Here is a 17,867-nt window from a genome sequence, read left to right on the forward strand (position 1 = left end):
TTTTACGAGCCCCGCTCATAAAACCGCGTCTCTGAGTGATGAACACGGCTGCTTTATCTCCAGCTATCGCGAAATCAGCTTTCGGGCTGTCACTTAATCATCTCTCTCTCTCTCTCTCTTTCACTAACCACACTGACACACACACACCTTATGTGTTATAGGATTATTTTATTTCCATATCTAATCATGTCACTGTTTAGTTTGTAGTTGTAAGTCGGAAGTTTATTGACTGCATTATATTAATTATTAATTGATATTACTGCATAAATAAACTTCTGTTTATATTACAAAGAGAAGTGTTTTGGTTTGTTTTGCATACGCCTGTGTTGTGCTGACGGGATGTCAGTGCTCGGATTCAAACCTTCATTCATTGTTTTTTTTCCCGAAAATCGATATTCTTCGGATGTCGATTTTCCTAAGAAAACAATCTAATATTGAGACTGTTTTAATATTCGGTTATTAGTCCCTGATTTCAGGGTGGTGCCCCGTCAATGTTAATCCTTATTAATATTCTATTGATTTTTGATAATTGATAATTATCTTTGATTGAATTTGAATGATCAATAAGCTAGTGTTAATTGTAATTAATGTTTCATCGATGTTAACAATTAACAATTATCTTTGATAAGTGTTGATTTTAAAGGATTAAAAAAAGCTAACATTGATTCTCATCAATGTTCTATTGATTTTTGTAATTAATAATTATCTTTGATAATTATTAATTATTGCTAATAACCAAACTTGCTCCTAAACGTAGCACACTACATTTACTGGAGTCCCATATGAGGTTTTAATGAGTTAGATCCAATTAATTAATTTAAATATTGATTAATAACTACAGAAATAATTATTAATTATTTCTGATAGTAACACTGATCTAAACAACCAGTAAAGCCCTACACCGGTCATATGAATCTCATAGTGCATCATATCAAAACGACCCCAGGCGTTAAAGCTGCACGATTCTGGATAATTTGAGAATCACGATTTTTTTGCTTTGAATAAAAATCACAATTCTCTCACGATTCTGAAGAAAAAAAATGCTTATGTGATTTACAAAACCTGGACATAAGGGTACTAAACAAAGTAATATGTAATGTACTAGAGGTTCTGTCAAAATATTCTCTACTTCAATCTATGCAAAAATGCAATAAAGCTGTTAATCAAATATATACATTTAAAATGTCCTAAATCCACAAGAGGGTGCAACAAATACATTACAAACTAAACAGCACCTTGTTATTATTGCAAAATAAATAAATAAATAAAAAATAATAATTCTGTTAAAAAAGTGCATATAAAAATAAATGGAAAGATTTAGCCTGTTTCTCACATGCTAAGTAAAAAAACGAGCGGAAAAAAAGCTTCATTAAGAGTTTTGTCAACTTAGTTTTGCACTGGTAGGCAAATATGCAATAAAACACCGTTATTTTACTATTTTAAATATATATATATATATATATATATATATATATATATATATATATATATATATATATATATATATTAACAATTTAAATTAAAACAATGTGGCCTTCAGTGTCTCTGAAGCTTTTTCTTCAAGCTTTTAAAGGAATTATTCAAGAGCCAGCAATTAAATAGAGAACAGAGTAAACAGTGCTTAAAGTTTTTCAGCAACAGTACTTAAACATTAAAAATAAATTATAATATATGAACATTAAAAAAGTAATTTAATGCAAAATGAAACTACTTAAATATTTGACACTCTGTGTGATTATTATATATACATTAATACTGATTTGATGCAGTAAGAATGCCAAAATGCCTATAACAGACAGCATGCAGCTTATATACATTTAGAATCACACAAATCTAACACTTTGAAGAATTTGTACCGTCTGTTTATACATTAACCTCCGTGTTTGCTATAATATCTCATCAAAACAGAGCAGATTTAATCCCGTCTGTTTACACTCTCGTAATTCATTAACAGCTGTGTTTACATTAATAAAGAGGGGTATTTTGATTAAGAACAGCGTACAGTCTCGTACAGGAGCGCTGCATTCATCACAAGACACAAGTGCATGGGCAGACACATGCATGTGAGCGTTGGAAAGCAGCCGGCTGTAATCAAACAGTTCACGGGTAGTGAATTTAGTCAGATCTGGGTAATGCCATTATTTTTTTTTAGCATTGGTCGGTGGCTATTAAAATATTGAATTGAGCAGAGATTCTGTCACGCTCCTAGCTAATTGTGGCTGCACCCTGCAGTTTGTAAACCACTATGCCGGACAAATGTCTTTGGCTGTTGCGTTTTAGTTTATTCAGTGTCTCATGCAGAAGCACTGTGTTTTGTAGATGCCATATAAAGTTTAAAAGATCAACATTTAAAAACGCATCTTGAAGTGAATTTCTCATTTAAATTTTACCGCCTTACAAAGGCATGCCATGGAAACATTAATATACATTGCAGAATCATTGCCATTTAGAAATGAGTTCGCGTGGGTGTCTGAACCGAGATCGACGATTTATCGTGCAGCTCTACCAGGGGTAGTGGTATGCAGTCGGCCTTACCGGTTACCCGAGCACAAAAAAAATGTTGTTCGGGAAGAATTAAAGGCCATGCTAGATATGGGGTTAATAGAAGAATCCCAAAGTGACTGGGCCAGCCCGGTGGTGTTGGTTCCGAAGATTGACTGCTCGGTCCAGTTCTGTGTGGATTATAGAAAAGTCAATCCGGTGTCTAAATTTGATGCGTACCTGATGCCTCGGATTGATGAACTGCTTGATCGGTTAGGTGCGGCTCGCTTTTATTTGACACTGGATTTAATGAAGGGATATTGGCAGATCCCCTTAACTCCCATGTCCCGTGAAAAAATTGCATTTTCCACACTGTTTGGCTTACGCCAATTTGTCACCCTTCCTACCGGTTTGTTTGGGGCCCTGGCTACATTTCAGCAGCTCATGGACAGAATCCTCATACCGCACGCTGCTTAACGCCACTGGATGACATCATTATTTACAGTAACGATTGGCATCAGCACCTGCAGCATCTGAGGGCTGTCCTGAAGTCGTTGAGATGGGCGGGACTCACGGAAAACCCTAAGAAGTGTGCAGTTGGATGGGTAGAAGTACGGTATCTGGGCTTCCACTTGGGTCATGGACAGGTTCGGCCCCAAATTGATAAGACCACAGCGACTGCAGCCTGCCCGAGACCTAAGACCAAAAAGGTGAGAGTTCCTGGGGCTGGCTGGCCTAATTATTCGACTGTCACCAGCCCGCTGACTGATCTTTCTAAAAAGGGGGCATCAGATCCGGTCCAGTGGACGGAGCTCTGCCAGCAGGCATTCACGCAAGTGAAAGCTGCACTTTGTGGTGGGACGTTATTGCACTCTCCTGACTTCTCTCTCCCTTTTACCTTGCAGACGGACGCATCGGACAGGGGGTTGGGAGCGGTACTGTCCCAGATGGTGGAGGGGTAGGAGCGCCCTGTGCTGTACATTAGTCGCAAGCTCTCGATGTGAGAGACTAATTACAGCACTCTCCAGTAATATCTGTTGGGATGTGCTTTAACCCACTGTTCAGATCACGCCCCGCTCCAGTGGCTCCATCGCATGAAGGATGCCAACACACAGATCAGCCGTTGGTATCTAGCTTTCCAGCTGTTTAAGTTCGAGGTGGCCCACAGGCCGGGGGTGCAGATGGCTGTTGCGGATTTCCTCTCCAAGAATGGGGAGTAAGTGACAGGCTGGATGGCTCCCCGGCCTGAGTCGGGCGATGGGGGTATGTGGTGATGGGGGCATGGCAGAGTGACGTCTGTGGAGAGCGAGGCAGAGAGACTGAGTACAGTAAGGACTGTCACCTCTAACAGCTGTTTTGAGTTCATGCAGTGTGTTCATGTGTGGTCACTGAGCAGCAGACACAAAGCTTTTTGAAGTTTGTGTGAGGAATAAAAAACCACAACTTGAATTGTTACCTTTCTCCCACTACCTCCTTGAGAGAGTTGAAAGAACTTGTCACAATCATTTATTTATTTTTTTTCTAAATTACTATTAGTTTCTTTGTTTAAGGTTAAGCAATTGACCCTTTGCTAAGCTCCGCCCCCCTTGGTTACCGCTGCTCGCTCTGACAAGCTTTGCAGAACTTCCCATAGGAATTAACTGAAGTGTGCCGTGAATTGTGTGGTTTTTGGCAAAATATTCTCATCAATGGAATTCATAATATTTTTATGTGGGCTGGAATGAAGTGTGCATATTGAATGAAAGCATATTTATCTGATGTTTTTTGTAAAATAAATTGTTAAATTACACAGTAATTTGATTGAAAACTGTGGAGACGGTGAGTCAGAATTGAGGCAAATGATTATCACAGTCACTTGCAAAGAGAAACATTTTATTTTATGGTGATTACACACCTGACATTAGTGTACATGAACAAAATGGCTCATAACATCTAAACACAATCACTATGATGCTGTGAACTCTTTATTTACCATCACCTTTATTAAGACTTGAATCAAAATGTAAATAAATTGGTAATGGTAATTTCTATAAAATTCCCCTTAAAACTGCTCAAACTCACATTACTCCCATAGACTCTCATTGGAAAAAAGCAAGTGCTTGTCAGAGAAATGAGCACAGCAACAGTTGCTAAGATAGGACTGGTCAGAAATGCTTTTAGGGTAGGGCTTAGCAAAGGGTCAATTAACCCAAAAAATCACTTTGTGCACTTTTAATTAACGTCATGTCAATTGTGATAAAAATTTCTGGTCTTATAGAAATTACCTTCTTTGATATTTACATTTGTCACTTTCACTATAATTACAGTACAGATGGCTATATCCAGAATAAATAAGGGGCTTGACTTTGGTTATTCATCAATAAAGACAGCGTTCGAACCTTTCCTTTAAGCTATTGTATGAACAGGACAATTAGTAAATACAGTAGTCAATCCCAAACACAGTCTGTGTGAAATGTAGGCTTAGTGAACAGGCTGTGATAGGCACTACTGTAAAAACACTGAAGAATGAGAAAGAGAAATGGGATTTACCTAACAATCTTCTGCTCTAAGTTTCTTACCGATCCTGAGCCTTAAGACAAGATGGGGCGATTATATGTTGACTGACAGAGACACAAACTGTCGTGTTAGCATTAAAAGGGCCTAAATGAAAGATGGGGAATGAGCTACACATTATGGAGTTTCGTACTGATCCTGAATCACAAGACAGGATGGTGTGGAGTAAGATGTTGACTGAAAGACGCAAATTGGCGGGTTAGCATTACTAGGGCCTAAATGAAAAAGATGGAGCTGCATCGTGGGCTACACATTATGGAGCGGAGAGATAACCCAGCATTAAACAGCACTTCCCCATGGCTCAGATCCTGCATCATGAAAAACCATAACCCAGCAGCACCTGTCACTCACGCCCAGGAGTGCTGCTTTGAGACGGGCGCCCATCTGCGACTGCGCGGGTGTCGCAAAATGAAAGGGAGTAAGACAAATGATCGTATAAGCACAAAGGAAAATACAAGAACGAAGGTAATTTATTTTCCACATAAAGAGGAATCGTTTGGAGCCACATTACCACAGCATTTCAGAGTCAGAGCACTGGGGGAAAAATGTCATTATGGCGTGCTTGTGGGCTGAACTCAATCACACCTATATCTGAAAGCGCGTGGCGACACTCTGCTGGAGCGGAGAAAACTATCTGTTGATATTTCGACAATTATGTTCCCTCCTGTTCTCCTCGTTTCCTTTCTCGCTCTCTGTGCGTGAGATTAAAAGAGTGCTAAGCCCCAGACGGCACACAGTGTGCATGTCTCCTCACCGGCATGCCGTGGCAAACCTGTGCCTCGCCGCTGCTAATCCCACACTGTTTAACGGCCTGCCTCGCCTCACCCTTACCCGCCTTCTGCTTATCATGACTCACATCTTCGGATTGCCCTAGCAACCCAGCCGAAGACAGTAGCCTGTCCTCCCCCACCCTTAACCCAGAGCGCACATGAGAGATCCATTTAATTTCTCTTGCCTTTCTTCCTCATTCCTGCGCTCTTTGCTCTTAAGTGCTTGTTTAATCACGGTCATTAATGATTCTCCCTCAAGTTGGTGCTTCTTGTTTGAAACATGTGGACAAAAAGCCATATATATCGGCCCGCTAAGTGCCGCCTTAAATCTGCTGGTTAAGGGTCTTAAAGCGCTGTGTTCTGGATGTCTGTAAATTCCCCTGCTTTTTTTGAAGTTCGATCACTCCCAGGTGGCAGATCCTAATTATCCTCGACAGCAGAAGGATCAACGGTGGCTGCAGAGCCGGCTGGAAACCCCTTCACGGTGGGGCGGTGTGGCTGAGCAGTTTTACAGCACAGACGGACGCTGATGAAAGCGAGAGAATTCGGGGCCCCTTGGCCTGATCCACAGCAGGGGCCGAACAGTCCGTTCAAATGACCTTCTCAATAGAAACCAGTCATGGCTGGCTCACAGCATCAGAGTCACGGTCATGTAGGACAACTCGGAGCATCAACGACCAGAATGCAAACATGGCACCCTTTTATGAAGCAAGGCACCATCTTTATACAGCACACACTGGCCGGAGAAAAGGAAGCTTTGACGGATTATTCAGCCAAACAGGCAATGAATGGTGACGAGATATCAAGACTCAAAAGAATGAAAAATCACTATATAATCATGAAATAACTCCACACATGACTCATGACAAAAAAGATTTGTGTGAAGAACAGACCCAAATTTAAAGGAATTGTTCACCCAAAAATTATCTCATTTACTCACCCTTATGCCGTCTCAATCTCGGATGATCTTTCTTTTGTTAAACACAAAAGCTATTTTGATGGAGATTTGATGTGACTATATCAATACAATGCAAGTAAATGGAATCCAGCATGTCCAAGCTCCAAAAAGGACATAAAGATAATCCATGTCTTCTGAAATTATATGATCTGTTTTGAGTGAGAACAGACCAAATTTTAACTCCTTTTTCACTATAAAGTTATCCATCTGCGGTCTCCAAGGTACGATCATGATTTGATGTGAATTGTATGCATATATTCACATCATATCTCCATTGAAATATCTTTGTTTGTGTTCCCCAGAAGAAAGCAAGTCATATGAGTTTGAGATGGCATAAGGGTGAGTAAATGATGAGAGAATTATAATATGTGTGTGAACTATTCCTTTAAGTCATTATTCACCGAAAAACGATAAAAAAACTCAACGCACTTTCATGAGAGAATTTTGTTCACACTGGTTCACGCTTACACTTCACACTTTTGTGGTGATTTTACATCCTTTTTGAGTCTTGACACCTCATATCATTCATTGCCTTTGTAATGGAAAAAAATTACCCGGGCATTCTCCAAAATTTCTTCTTTTGTGTTTCATAGAAGAAAGAAAATCATGGAACAACTTAAAATAATAACACCACCAGGGTTCCCACCCTTTTTGACCAATGAAATTCCATTAGTATTCCAGTAATTTGTGATTTCTGGAAACATTTTAAAAAATAATTTGGATTCAGACTTCTGAATCATTCAGAGCGATCTGTAAACCATTTCAGCCGATTAACTGAAAAGATCATACTTAAAAGATTCACTCGCAAATCAGACATCACTTTGGCTTGAACGCAAGTTACACTTAACACAAGTTCTAACCGAGAGCAATTTTAAGGTGATTAAATATTTTAGAGCAGAGCATAATGAGACAAATTTATATTCACTATAGAGATTTCCATGACTTTTAAGGACTTCATTTCCATTACTTTTCCTGGCCTAAAAACAAAATAAAAAAATTCCCTGATATTTTCAGGTTTTTCATGACTGTGGGAACCCTGCGAAATTCTTAATTTGGGGTGAACTATCCCTTTCAGTGTTAGTTCTACATTGAAGATTCATAGAGGTAAACTATTGAACTAACAATAGACTACTTAGACTTAGTGAACTACTTATAAGCAGGCCTTAAATTGTGAAAATATCATGGCCATTCTCTTTGTCAAGTGTATTATGATCATTGCACTTGTACACTTGTCATTGTCTTTCACTGTAATCATATTTAACAATCCATTTTTCAGAAGTAATTATTGGCACAGGGGACCAGATTTAGCTTAGGTTTTTTTTTAGCTTAGGCCATTTTTTCACTGCCAGTCTACAGTCCCCTTCCACATAATACCCCAATGACCCCTGTCAGAATAAAAACACATAAACGCTCCTAGATTCATGACTCCTACTTGTCCAACACAAAGAGCAAGTGTCGGCTGCTTTTTAATTGGACAGTGAGGGTGTGACCTTTTCTCTGATTGGGCAAAGAGAGTGTGACCATACTATGCATTAATGTAACCCTCCAGGGTATTCCTTGCACCCTTTGGGGTTGAGAGTCGGGGTTAGGAGGGAGGGGCAAAGACGCGGCGCTCTAGGAAAGCAAGAAGGGAGAAATTCCCCGGGGTGGAGAAGGTCTGCTGAACGAAGACGTCATTAAGTCTGTTTTTGTCGAAATTGCTAAGCTGTGTATCCTGTGCACACTGGTACCGGTTTGGGATAAAAAAAAAAAATTGTGACAGTACAAATCTGTGTTAATTTTGAGGGTTAGCTTGTCTCCAGAATCTGATACCTCAGCTTGATTTTCTCTCTTGCTTGTGAAATGGGTGTGATGTTGGCACCAGAGCGGCATATTAAGGGCGGGTTTTATTGCAAAGCTCAGGAGCTATTGGCCTGATGGTGGAAATGCAGATAGATTTTGGTCTCACAGCTCGAGGTCCGAGACTATTGGCACCAACTGTCCATTTGACAGCCCTGGCTCGCACTGGTCCGATGATGGGAAAGCAGCCATTCATAGCCATACCCCTAACCCCAGCTCTATCTTAACCCTAAAATCTGATTGGATATTACTTTGTTATTAATGTTATTATGTTATTGTTGATGTTATTATAGAGAAATTTGATCCAGGAAAACATCCTACTTGGGTAAATCCCATTAAGCATCAGTGCCTCAGCCATGGCCTCTTAGAGAGCCAGCAGTACACAGATCTAATGGCAGTGGCCCATTATTTTCTTACCTTCCCAATTACTGGGATGTTCACTGAGCCCCATGTATCAGCCCCCCAATGTACCATCCCAGAGGCAAAGTCTGCTGTTACGATACCAGTCACTGAGAGAAAGATGGAGAGAGAATGAGAGAGAGACCAGTTTTGAATAATGTCAGTCCTAAGATAAAGGTGACCATGAGACAGACCATCACAGACTTGCACTACAACAGATGGGTTTCTCTTCAAGAGGCGTAGAAATAAACTAAGTAGGAAGATGACTTAAAAGTGTCGTCTATTGGCTATCATTAATTCTTAATTAATTAATTTGGGGGGGGTGGGGGTGGGATGAACTTATGACTCATAATCATAAGAGTTGCTACACTCCTGGCAATAATGACAGTAGAACTTTTGTAGAAAACCAAAGGAAGATATAAACAGAAAGACCATGACAAATCCAAAGACTTACCGATGCCAAAGATGATTTTGTAGATGTGCACAGTGGAAAAGTTGAGGAGAAGGAAGGAGAAGTTTACAACGAAGAGTGAGAGGCACAAAATCACACAAATCCACTCCTGCAGTCTCTTTCCTACAACAACAACACACATGTACAAGGTACATGAGCAAAAAAAACTGTACATCCAAAATAAAAAGGTCCTTGCTTTGAAGACCATCTTAACCAAAACGTAAATCTCTTGCTGGTTTATGCATGTTGTGTACCTGCAAAACTTAGCTGATGATGCCGCTGGTCAACCAGTATGGTTATTTTGGTGATGCTGATTAACCAAGGACGTCTTGCTGGTTAAGCTAGTCATAGACCCTTGTTGGAGCACCATTACACCAGCATCCGTGTTGTGGACCAGCATTCAAAACACAATTTACAGTACACTGGTTACCAGTTATACTGTTAGAGGCTGCTGTCGCAAGAGAAACTAAGTAGAAAGATGACTTAAAAGTGTCGTCTATTGGCTATCATTAATTCTTCTAAGTAACGGAATAGGTTAAATACAGTGACCATTGCGAGGTCAGAGATAGCAGCAAGTCGACATCTCTCAGAAGTCCAAAAGGTCATCGGGGTCGGCAGACAGGAGACGAGCTGAACGTGTGTAACAGTGTGTGCAGGTAGTGTGTGTCCCATTATCGCATGTGCTCAGGAGTAATCGATTAGACTAGGACAAGCTGTAGAGAGAGGCGAGGGTCAGGATCTCTTGTGATAGCAACGTATGCCTGACACAGCTAGATATCCCAGGTCAGGGCACAGGGCACGGATGGGGGGGCCACGACAGGCACTGTTCAGACCACCATGACAGCGGCGTGGCACTGCAGGCGACGGTGGAGGATGATTAAAGTGCTAATGCATTATTCACAACAGAGCTGAGAATTAGTCTATATGGACACCAGCCACATCTACATGTCTCCCATCTCTCACCATATCCTTCATCTCTATTTTTAAAAACTTGCATATTCAGTATCTAACTGCATTCTACAACCTCTGTCTTCCCTTCTCCCTTTGTTACCTTTCTTTTCACTCAATCGTTCTCTCTTTCTCTCTGCTGTTGGGCAGATTAGGGCATGGAAAGGCGCATTGGACTCAGCTCTTATAAAACTTTAATGCCATTAGAGGAGCCATCCTGAGTGGATTGGGAACGTGAGGAGGTTGAGAAGAAGATACTGATGACAGCTATTTATAGCACCTCAATGGGCCAACCAACACTATGCGCCAACTCTGGACAATGGTTTTTATATTACACACATAAGCCTGCCTTACATCTCAGTCGCACAGTTATGAGAGCCCCAGCCAATGGCATTCTTAACCTAACAGCTTGTTTTCCACAATGCACTGTTATCAATCCTGGCATTTCAGGGTCTCATGTTGCTTTCACATTAGACGTTTGGGTGTGAATTGACCAAGTTTATTTTTTCAATCAGTGGAACCACCATTTCTACCAAAAAACTACTGTAGCCAATTAGATTAATACTTTTTTAAGCAAGAAATACAGTGAAGATCTAGTTAAAAATATTCAATTAATTAAAAATAAAAATATTGCTTTTCACACTGTTTTCATTAACCTTCATGCCATCCCAGGTTAGGGCTGAAACGATTAGTCGACATTATCGGCAACATCGACAATAAAAACATTTTCATTGTCTAACAGTCGTTTGATGTCATTTAATGTAACATGAGATCATATGAAACTCTAATGGGTTCTAACAGGTACATATCACTGGACTTCCTGTTCCTGTTGCTGACTGCACACTGCACGAGTGTTTGTTGCTTGCTTAGCATTGCTTATTCTTATTCTCATACGTTCGTCTTTTTATCCTTTGTCATTTTACCACGTGTTTCGGGTTTTTCCGCTCTTCTACTGTTTCATCTGTGTGTATTTTACCTGTTGCTTCTGGCGCCTAGCTCGAGTCTGTGTTTGTAGCCTGCTAGCTTTTTTAGCATCGCTTATCTATCTGTTTTCAGCCTTTAATCCTTAATATCTGCCATTTTTCAGTGCGCATCGGGTTTCCCCCTGCATTATTCTCTTATCGCGATTCAACTGCGTGCATTTTCAATGTGAATCCGCTTTCTATTTTTATCGCAATTAAACTGGGCGCACCTGTTTTTTCTCCTCTGTGTTACACGTATTATTGCATCCATCTCAAAGCACCGCCTATCAAGAACAACCATAACAACAAAAAACTGTGTGAGGTATTCACATCGATCTCAAACCCTCACCACTCAGGAACAACCAACAACAACAACAAACAATTGCTGTAAGTCATGGCATCCGCTTATGTTATTTCATCCTGCATTGCATGTCACATGTTTACAATAGCCTCTTCCGTCAGCAGTGAGGGATTCACATGTGATAAATGTAAGGAATTGGAGAAGGTTCATAAGTTAGTGGCACGCATCCAAATGCTAGTGGAGGTCAGTGAGAAAGAGAAGCCGGTATATACTGTTTCGGATGCGGGCAGTACAGAGAGCAACACACACACTTTGGTTCCGGCTGTAGAGTCCCCACAGCAGGGCATTTGGGTGACGTCTTGGCGGCATACTCGCTCAGCATAGCGACACCATTCTCCCGTTCCTGTTAGGGTTTCAAATCGATTCTCCCCACTCACTGATGCACCCACTGAGAATCATGTTGAAAGAGCCCTTGTTATTGGTGATTCTATTGTAAGGAACATGGAAATAGAGACTCCAGCCACTGTTGTTAAATGCATTTCGGGTGCCACAGCATCTGACATCAAATCAAATTTACAAGTACTGGCTAATGCTAAACGTAGATTTTCTAAAATTGTTATTCATATCGGCACTAATGATGTCCGGCTTCGCAAGTCAGAGATCAATAGAGATAATGTTAAAGAGGTGTGTCAATTTGCAAAAACAGTGTCAGACACTGTAATATGCTCTGGCCCCCTCACTGCTTGTCGTGGTGACGAGGATTATAGTAGATTAGTGTTACTGAATAGCTGGATGTCTGAGTGGTGTCTGGAGAACAGCATAGGATTTATAGACAATTGGAAGAGTTTTGGGGAAGGTGCCGCTCTCCTCTCTAGTAATTTGGCTCATAGTCTTAATAATGATAGTATTTGACTAACTGGGGCCCAATTCAGGAAGCAGACAAACTGGTTAATCCGAACGTCTGCTAGCTGCCTTGAGACGTCACACAGGTCACATAAGCTACAACACATAGAGACTGTATCACCTAGATATCATATAGAGACTGTGTCTGTACCCTGAACTACCAAACACAAAACCCTCACTAAATCATTTAGAATTTTTTTTATTAAGTTCAAACTTGAACAAAACAAACAAATTAAACATAAACACCATATAAAGATAGGGCTACTAAACATTAGATCTCTTTCTACCAAAGGACTAATTGTAAATGAAATTATTACAGATCATTGTTTGGATGTGCTCTGTTTGCCTGAAACCTGGCTTAAACCGGATGAATATATTAGTTTAAATGAATCTTCTCCCCCAGGTTATTGTTATAAACATGAGCCTCGTCTGAAGTGTCGAGGAGTAGGTGTTGCTACAATTTACAGTGAAGTTTTTGGGGTTACTCAGAGGACAGGATATAAATGTAAGTCTTTTGAACTAATAATGCTCAATGTGACACTGTCAGATATAGATATAAATAAAAAAACTCTGTCGTCTTTTACCCTTGCTACAGTATATAGATCTCCCGGGCCTTATTCTGATTTCCTTGGTGAATTTGCAAATTTTTTATCATATCTTGCAGTTACTGAAGATAGAGCTTTAATTGTTGGTGACTTCAACATTCACACAGATAATGAAAATGACACATTGGGATTAGCATTTATTGATATTCTCAACTCTCTTGGAGTCAGTCAAAATGTAACAGGACCAACTCATCGCCATAATCATACGCTAGATTTAATTCTGTCATATGGAGTTGATGTTGATAATATAGAAATTCTGCCGCAGAACGATGACATCTCAGATCATTACCTCGTCTCTTGTATGCTGCTATCAGCTAATGTTACTCAATCTACACCATGCTATCATTCAGGTAGAACTATTCTTTCGACCACTAAAGATAGCTTCACTAATAATCTTCCAGATCTATCTCATACACTCAGTAAACCCCAAAGCCTAGAAGAACTTGATGAAATAACAGATAATATAAATACAGTCATCTCTAGCACTCTTGATAGTGTCGCCCCCCTTCGATTAAAGAAAATTAAAGAAAAATCCTTGCACAATGGTACAATGATCACACTCATGCTCTCAAGAGAGCAGCTCGGAAATTGGAGGGCAAGTGGAAGAACACAAAATTAGAGGTATTTCGCAGCGCATGGAAGGATAGTGTCTGTAGCTACAGACAGGCACTAAAAGTTGCCAGGTCAACATATTTTAGCAAACTCATAGAAAATAACCACAACAATCCTAGGTGTTTATTCAGTACTGTGGCTAAATTGGTTAGGAATAAAGCATCGACTGAACCAGATATTCCATCACAGCACAATTGTAATGACTTCATGAATTTCTTTACTGATAAAATTGAAATAATCAGAAATAAAATTGGAATTATGCAATCATCTGTCACAGTACCTCAGAAAACAGTCTCATAATTTTCCTCACATGCAACTTCAATCCTTCGCTGTCATAGGTCATGAAGAGCTAACAAAACTTATCGAAACATCAAAGCCACAACATATTTGATAGATCCAATACCAACCAAGTTCTTAAAAGAAGTATTCCCAGTAATCTCAGAACCTCTTCTTAATATTATTAACTCCTCGCTATCCTTAGGACATGTCCCAAGAAACTTTAAAATGGCAGTTATCAAACCGCTTATTAAGAAGCCACAACTTGATCCTGGAGAACTGGCTAGTTATAGACCAATTTCAAATCTCCTGTTTATGTCGAAAATACTAGAAAAAGGTAGTATCCTCCCAAATATGTTCATTTCTACAGATAAATAGTATATGAACAATTTCAGTCAGGATTTAGGCCTCATCACAGTACAGAGACTTCACTTATCCGAGTTACAAATGACTTGCTCTTATCATCTGATCGAGGCTGCATTTCACTTCTAGTGCTTTTAGATCTTAGTGCTGCTTTTGACACGATAGATCACAACATTCTCTTGAATAGGCTGGAGAATTATGTTGGCATTTGTGGAGTTGCATTAGCATGGTTTAGGTCCTATTTAGCAGACCGCTCTCACTTTGTCTCTGTAAATGAGGAATTGTCAAACCAAACAAAAGTAAAGTATGGAGTGCCACAGGGATCAGTTTTAGGGCCTTTGCTTTTCTCCTTGTATATGCTTCCCCTGGGAGATATTATCAGGAATCATGGAATAAGTTTCCACTGTTATGCCGACGATACCCAACTTTATATTTCTTCAAAACCTGATGAGATTTCACAATTCTCCAAATTAGCAGAGTGTATCAATGAAATAAAAGATTGGATGGCCAGAAATTTCCTTCTACTCAATTCCGACAAAACAGAGGTACTAATTATTGGACCAAAAACCTCTAAAAATAAGCCGCTAAAATATAATTTGACTCTCGATGGATGTACTGTTACATCATTTTCAACAGCGAAGAACTTAGGTGTTATATTCTTCCACCTAAGAAATATTGCTAAATTACGACACATGCTCTCTGTTGCTGATGCCGAAAAACTAATTCATGCGTTCATGACCTCAAGATTAGATTATTGTACTGCATTACTGGGAAGATGTCCAGCAAGATCAATAAATAAACTTCAATTGGTTCAAAAGGCAGCAGCCAGAGTGCTGACGAGAACCAAGAAATATGATCATATTAGCCCCATTTGATCATCGTTACATTGGCTACCTGTTAAATTTCATATTAATTTTAAAATTCTGTTAACTACGTATGAAGCTTTGAATGGTCAAGCTCTGAAGTACTGAAGTGACCTTCTACCACGCTATATTCCATCACGTTCATTACAATCGCAAAATTCTGGCCTGTTAATAGTTCCTAGAATATTAAAATCCACAAAAGGAGGTAGATCCTTTTCATATTTGGCTCCTAAACTATGGAATAGTATCCCCAACACTGTTCGAGATGCAGACACACTCACTCAGTTTAAGTCTAGACTAAAGACTCATCTATTTAGCCAGGCATACACCTAATTTATCCTTGAACAAACAATTAGGCTGCTTTAGTTTGGTCTGCCGGAAACAGAAACAGTGATCATGATCTATAACTCTGCAATAAATTGAATGGCATCTATGCTAATATTATTTTATTTGTTTCCCTGTCTCAACCTCAGGACTCCTTTGCTGAGGTCACCAGAACCGGCCAGATCCAGCTCCTGACTAATAGCAGCTGGTGCTAGCCAAACATCACTTCAGTCTATTACAATGGACTTCAGAGGATGAACTGATGCCAACTCCAACCATAAGACATAGGATACTTCATATGCTATAGCCTGAACCTTGGACTTAGGATAGACCTCACCGAAATTACCGGCCAGGCTGAACTGCGATGCACCTAACTGATCTCTGCCTTCATCACCTCGGTCTAATGATGGACTACACTCTTGAAATGGAATGCACAGATTATCATTTAATTGCCAACAAAACCCTTTATCAGCCATCTAACAAGGACAATGCATCTATGTGAACTTCTGCTGTTAATCCAGGATGGACTTCAAAGACATTAGTCATTAATCTTACAGTTCATATTAAATCTTTGTTTTACACATTGACCCTTAACACTTTCTTAGTTTAATAATTTTAAACCATGACTTGCACTATACAGGTGCATCTCAATAAATTAGAATGTCGTGGAAAAGTTCATTTATTTCAGTAATTCAACTCAAATTGTGAAACTCGTGTATTAAATAAATTCAATGCACACAGACTGAAGTAGTTTAAGTCTTTGGTTCTTTTAATTGTGATGATTTTGGCTCACATTTAACAAAAACCCACCAATTCACTATCTCAAAAAATTAGAATATGGTGACATGCCAATCAGCTAATCAACTCAAAACACCTGCAAAGGTTTCCTGAGCCTTCAAAATGGTCTCTCAGTTTGGTTCACTAGGCTACACAATCATGGGGAAGACTGCTGATCTGACAGTTGTCCAGAAGACAATCATTGACACTCTTCACAAGGAGGGTAAGCCACAAACATTCATTGCCAAAGAAGCTGGCTGTTCACAGAGTGCTGTATCCAAGCATGTTAACAGAAAGTTGAGTGGAAGGAAAAAGTGTGGAAGAAAAAGATGCACAACCAACCGAGAGAACCGCAGCCTTATGAGGATTGTCAAGCAAAATCGATTCAAGAATTTGGGTGAATTTCACAAGGAATGGACTGAGGCTGGGGTCAAGGCATCAAGAGCCACCACACACAGAAGTGTCAAGGAATTTGGCTACAGTTGTCGTATTCCTCTTGTTAAGCCACTCCTAAACCACAGACAACGTCAGAGGCATCTTACCTGGGCTAAGGAGAAGAAGAACTGGACTGTTGCCCAATGGTCCAAAGTCCTCTTTTCAGATGAGAGCAAGTTTTGTATTTCATTTGGAAACCAAGGTCCTAGAGTCTGGAGGAAGGGTGGAGAAGCTCATAGCCCAAGTTGCTTGAAGTCCAGTGTTAAGTTTCCACAGTCTGTGATGATTTGGGGTGCAATGTCATCTGCTGGTGTTGGTCCATTGTGTTTTTTTGAAAACCAAAGTTACTGCACCCGTTTACCAAGAACTTTTGGAGCACTGCATGCGTCCTTCTGCTGACCAGCTTTTTAAAGATGCTGATTTCATTTTCCAGCAGGATTTGGCACCTGCCCACACTGCCAAAAGCACCAAAAGTTGGTTAAATGACCATGGTGTTGGTGTGCTTGACTGGCCAGCAAACTCACCAGACCTGAACCCCATAGAGAATCTATGGGGTATTGTCAAGAGGAAAATGAGAAACAAGAGACCAAAAAATGCAGATGAGCTGAAGGCCACTGTCAAAGAAACCTGGGCTTCCATACCACCTCAGCAGTGCCACAAACTGATCACCTCCATGCCACGCCGAATTGAGGCAGTAATTAAAGCAAAAAGGAGCCCCTACCAAGTATTGAGTACATATACAGTAAATGAACATACTTTCCAGAAGGCCAACAATTCACTATAAATGTTTTTTTTTTTTATTGGTCTTATGATGTATTCTAATTTTTTGAGATAGTGAATTGGTGGGTTTTTGTTAAATGTGAGCCAAAATCATCACAATTAAAAGAACCAAAGACTTAAACTACTTCAGTCTGTGTGCATTGAATTTATTTAATACACGAGTTTCACAATTTGAGTTGAATTACTGAAATAAATGAACTTTTCCACGACATTCTAATTTATTGAGATGCACCTGTACATAAGTAATATTAGCATTATATTCATGAT

The 17,867-nt window shown here is 39.8% G+C and overlaps 1 protein-coding gene across 2 annotated transcripts in view; it reads right to left on the reverse strand.

Annotated features, from left to right (window-relative positions):
* The window catches only part of LOC127456506 (plasmanylethanolamine desaturase-like), a 57,142-nt gene that overhangs the window by 14,448 nt on the left and 24,827 nt on the right, over positions 1-17,867 (reverse strand). For both annotated transcript variants that reach the window (XM_051725033.1, XM_051725034.1), the window contains exons 3-4: positions 9,455-9,574; positions 9,019-9,110 (exon numbers count right to left, since the gene is read on the reverse strand). In XM_051725033.1, the coding sequence (XP_051580993.1) occupies positions 9,019-9,110; positions 9,455-9,574 (212 nt within the window). The remainder of the gene's footprint in view (positions 1-9,018; positions 9,111-9,454; positions 9,575-17,867) is intronic.

This window comes from Myxocyprinus asiaticus, chromosome 18 (genome assembly GCF_019703515.2).
Source record: "Myxocyprinus asiaticus isolate MX2 ecotype Aquarium Trade chromosome 18, UBuf_Myxa_2, whole genome shotgun sequence".
NCBI classification, from domain to species: Eukaryota; Metazoa; Chordata; class Actinopteri; order Cypriniformes; family Catostomidae; genus Myxocyprinus; species Myxocyprinus asiaticus.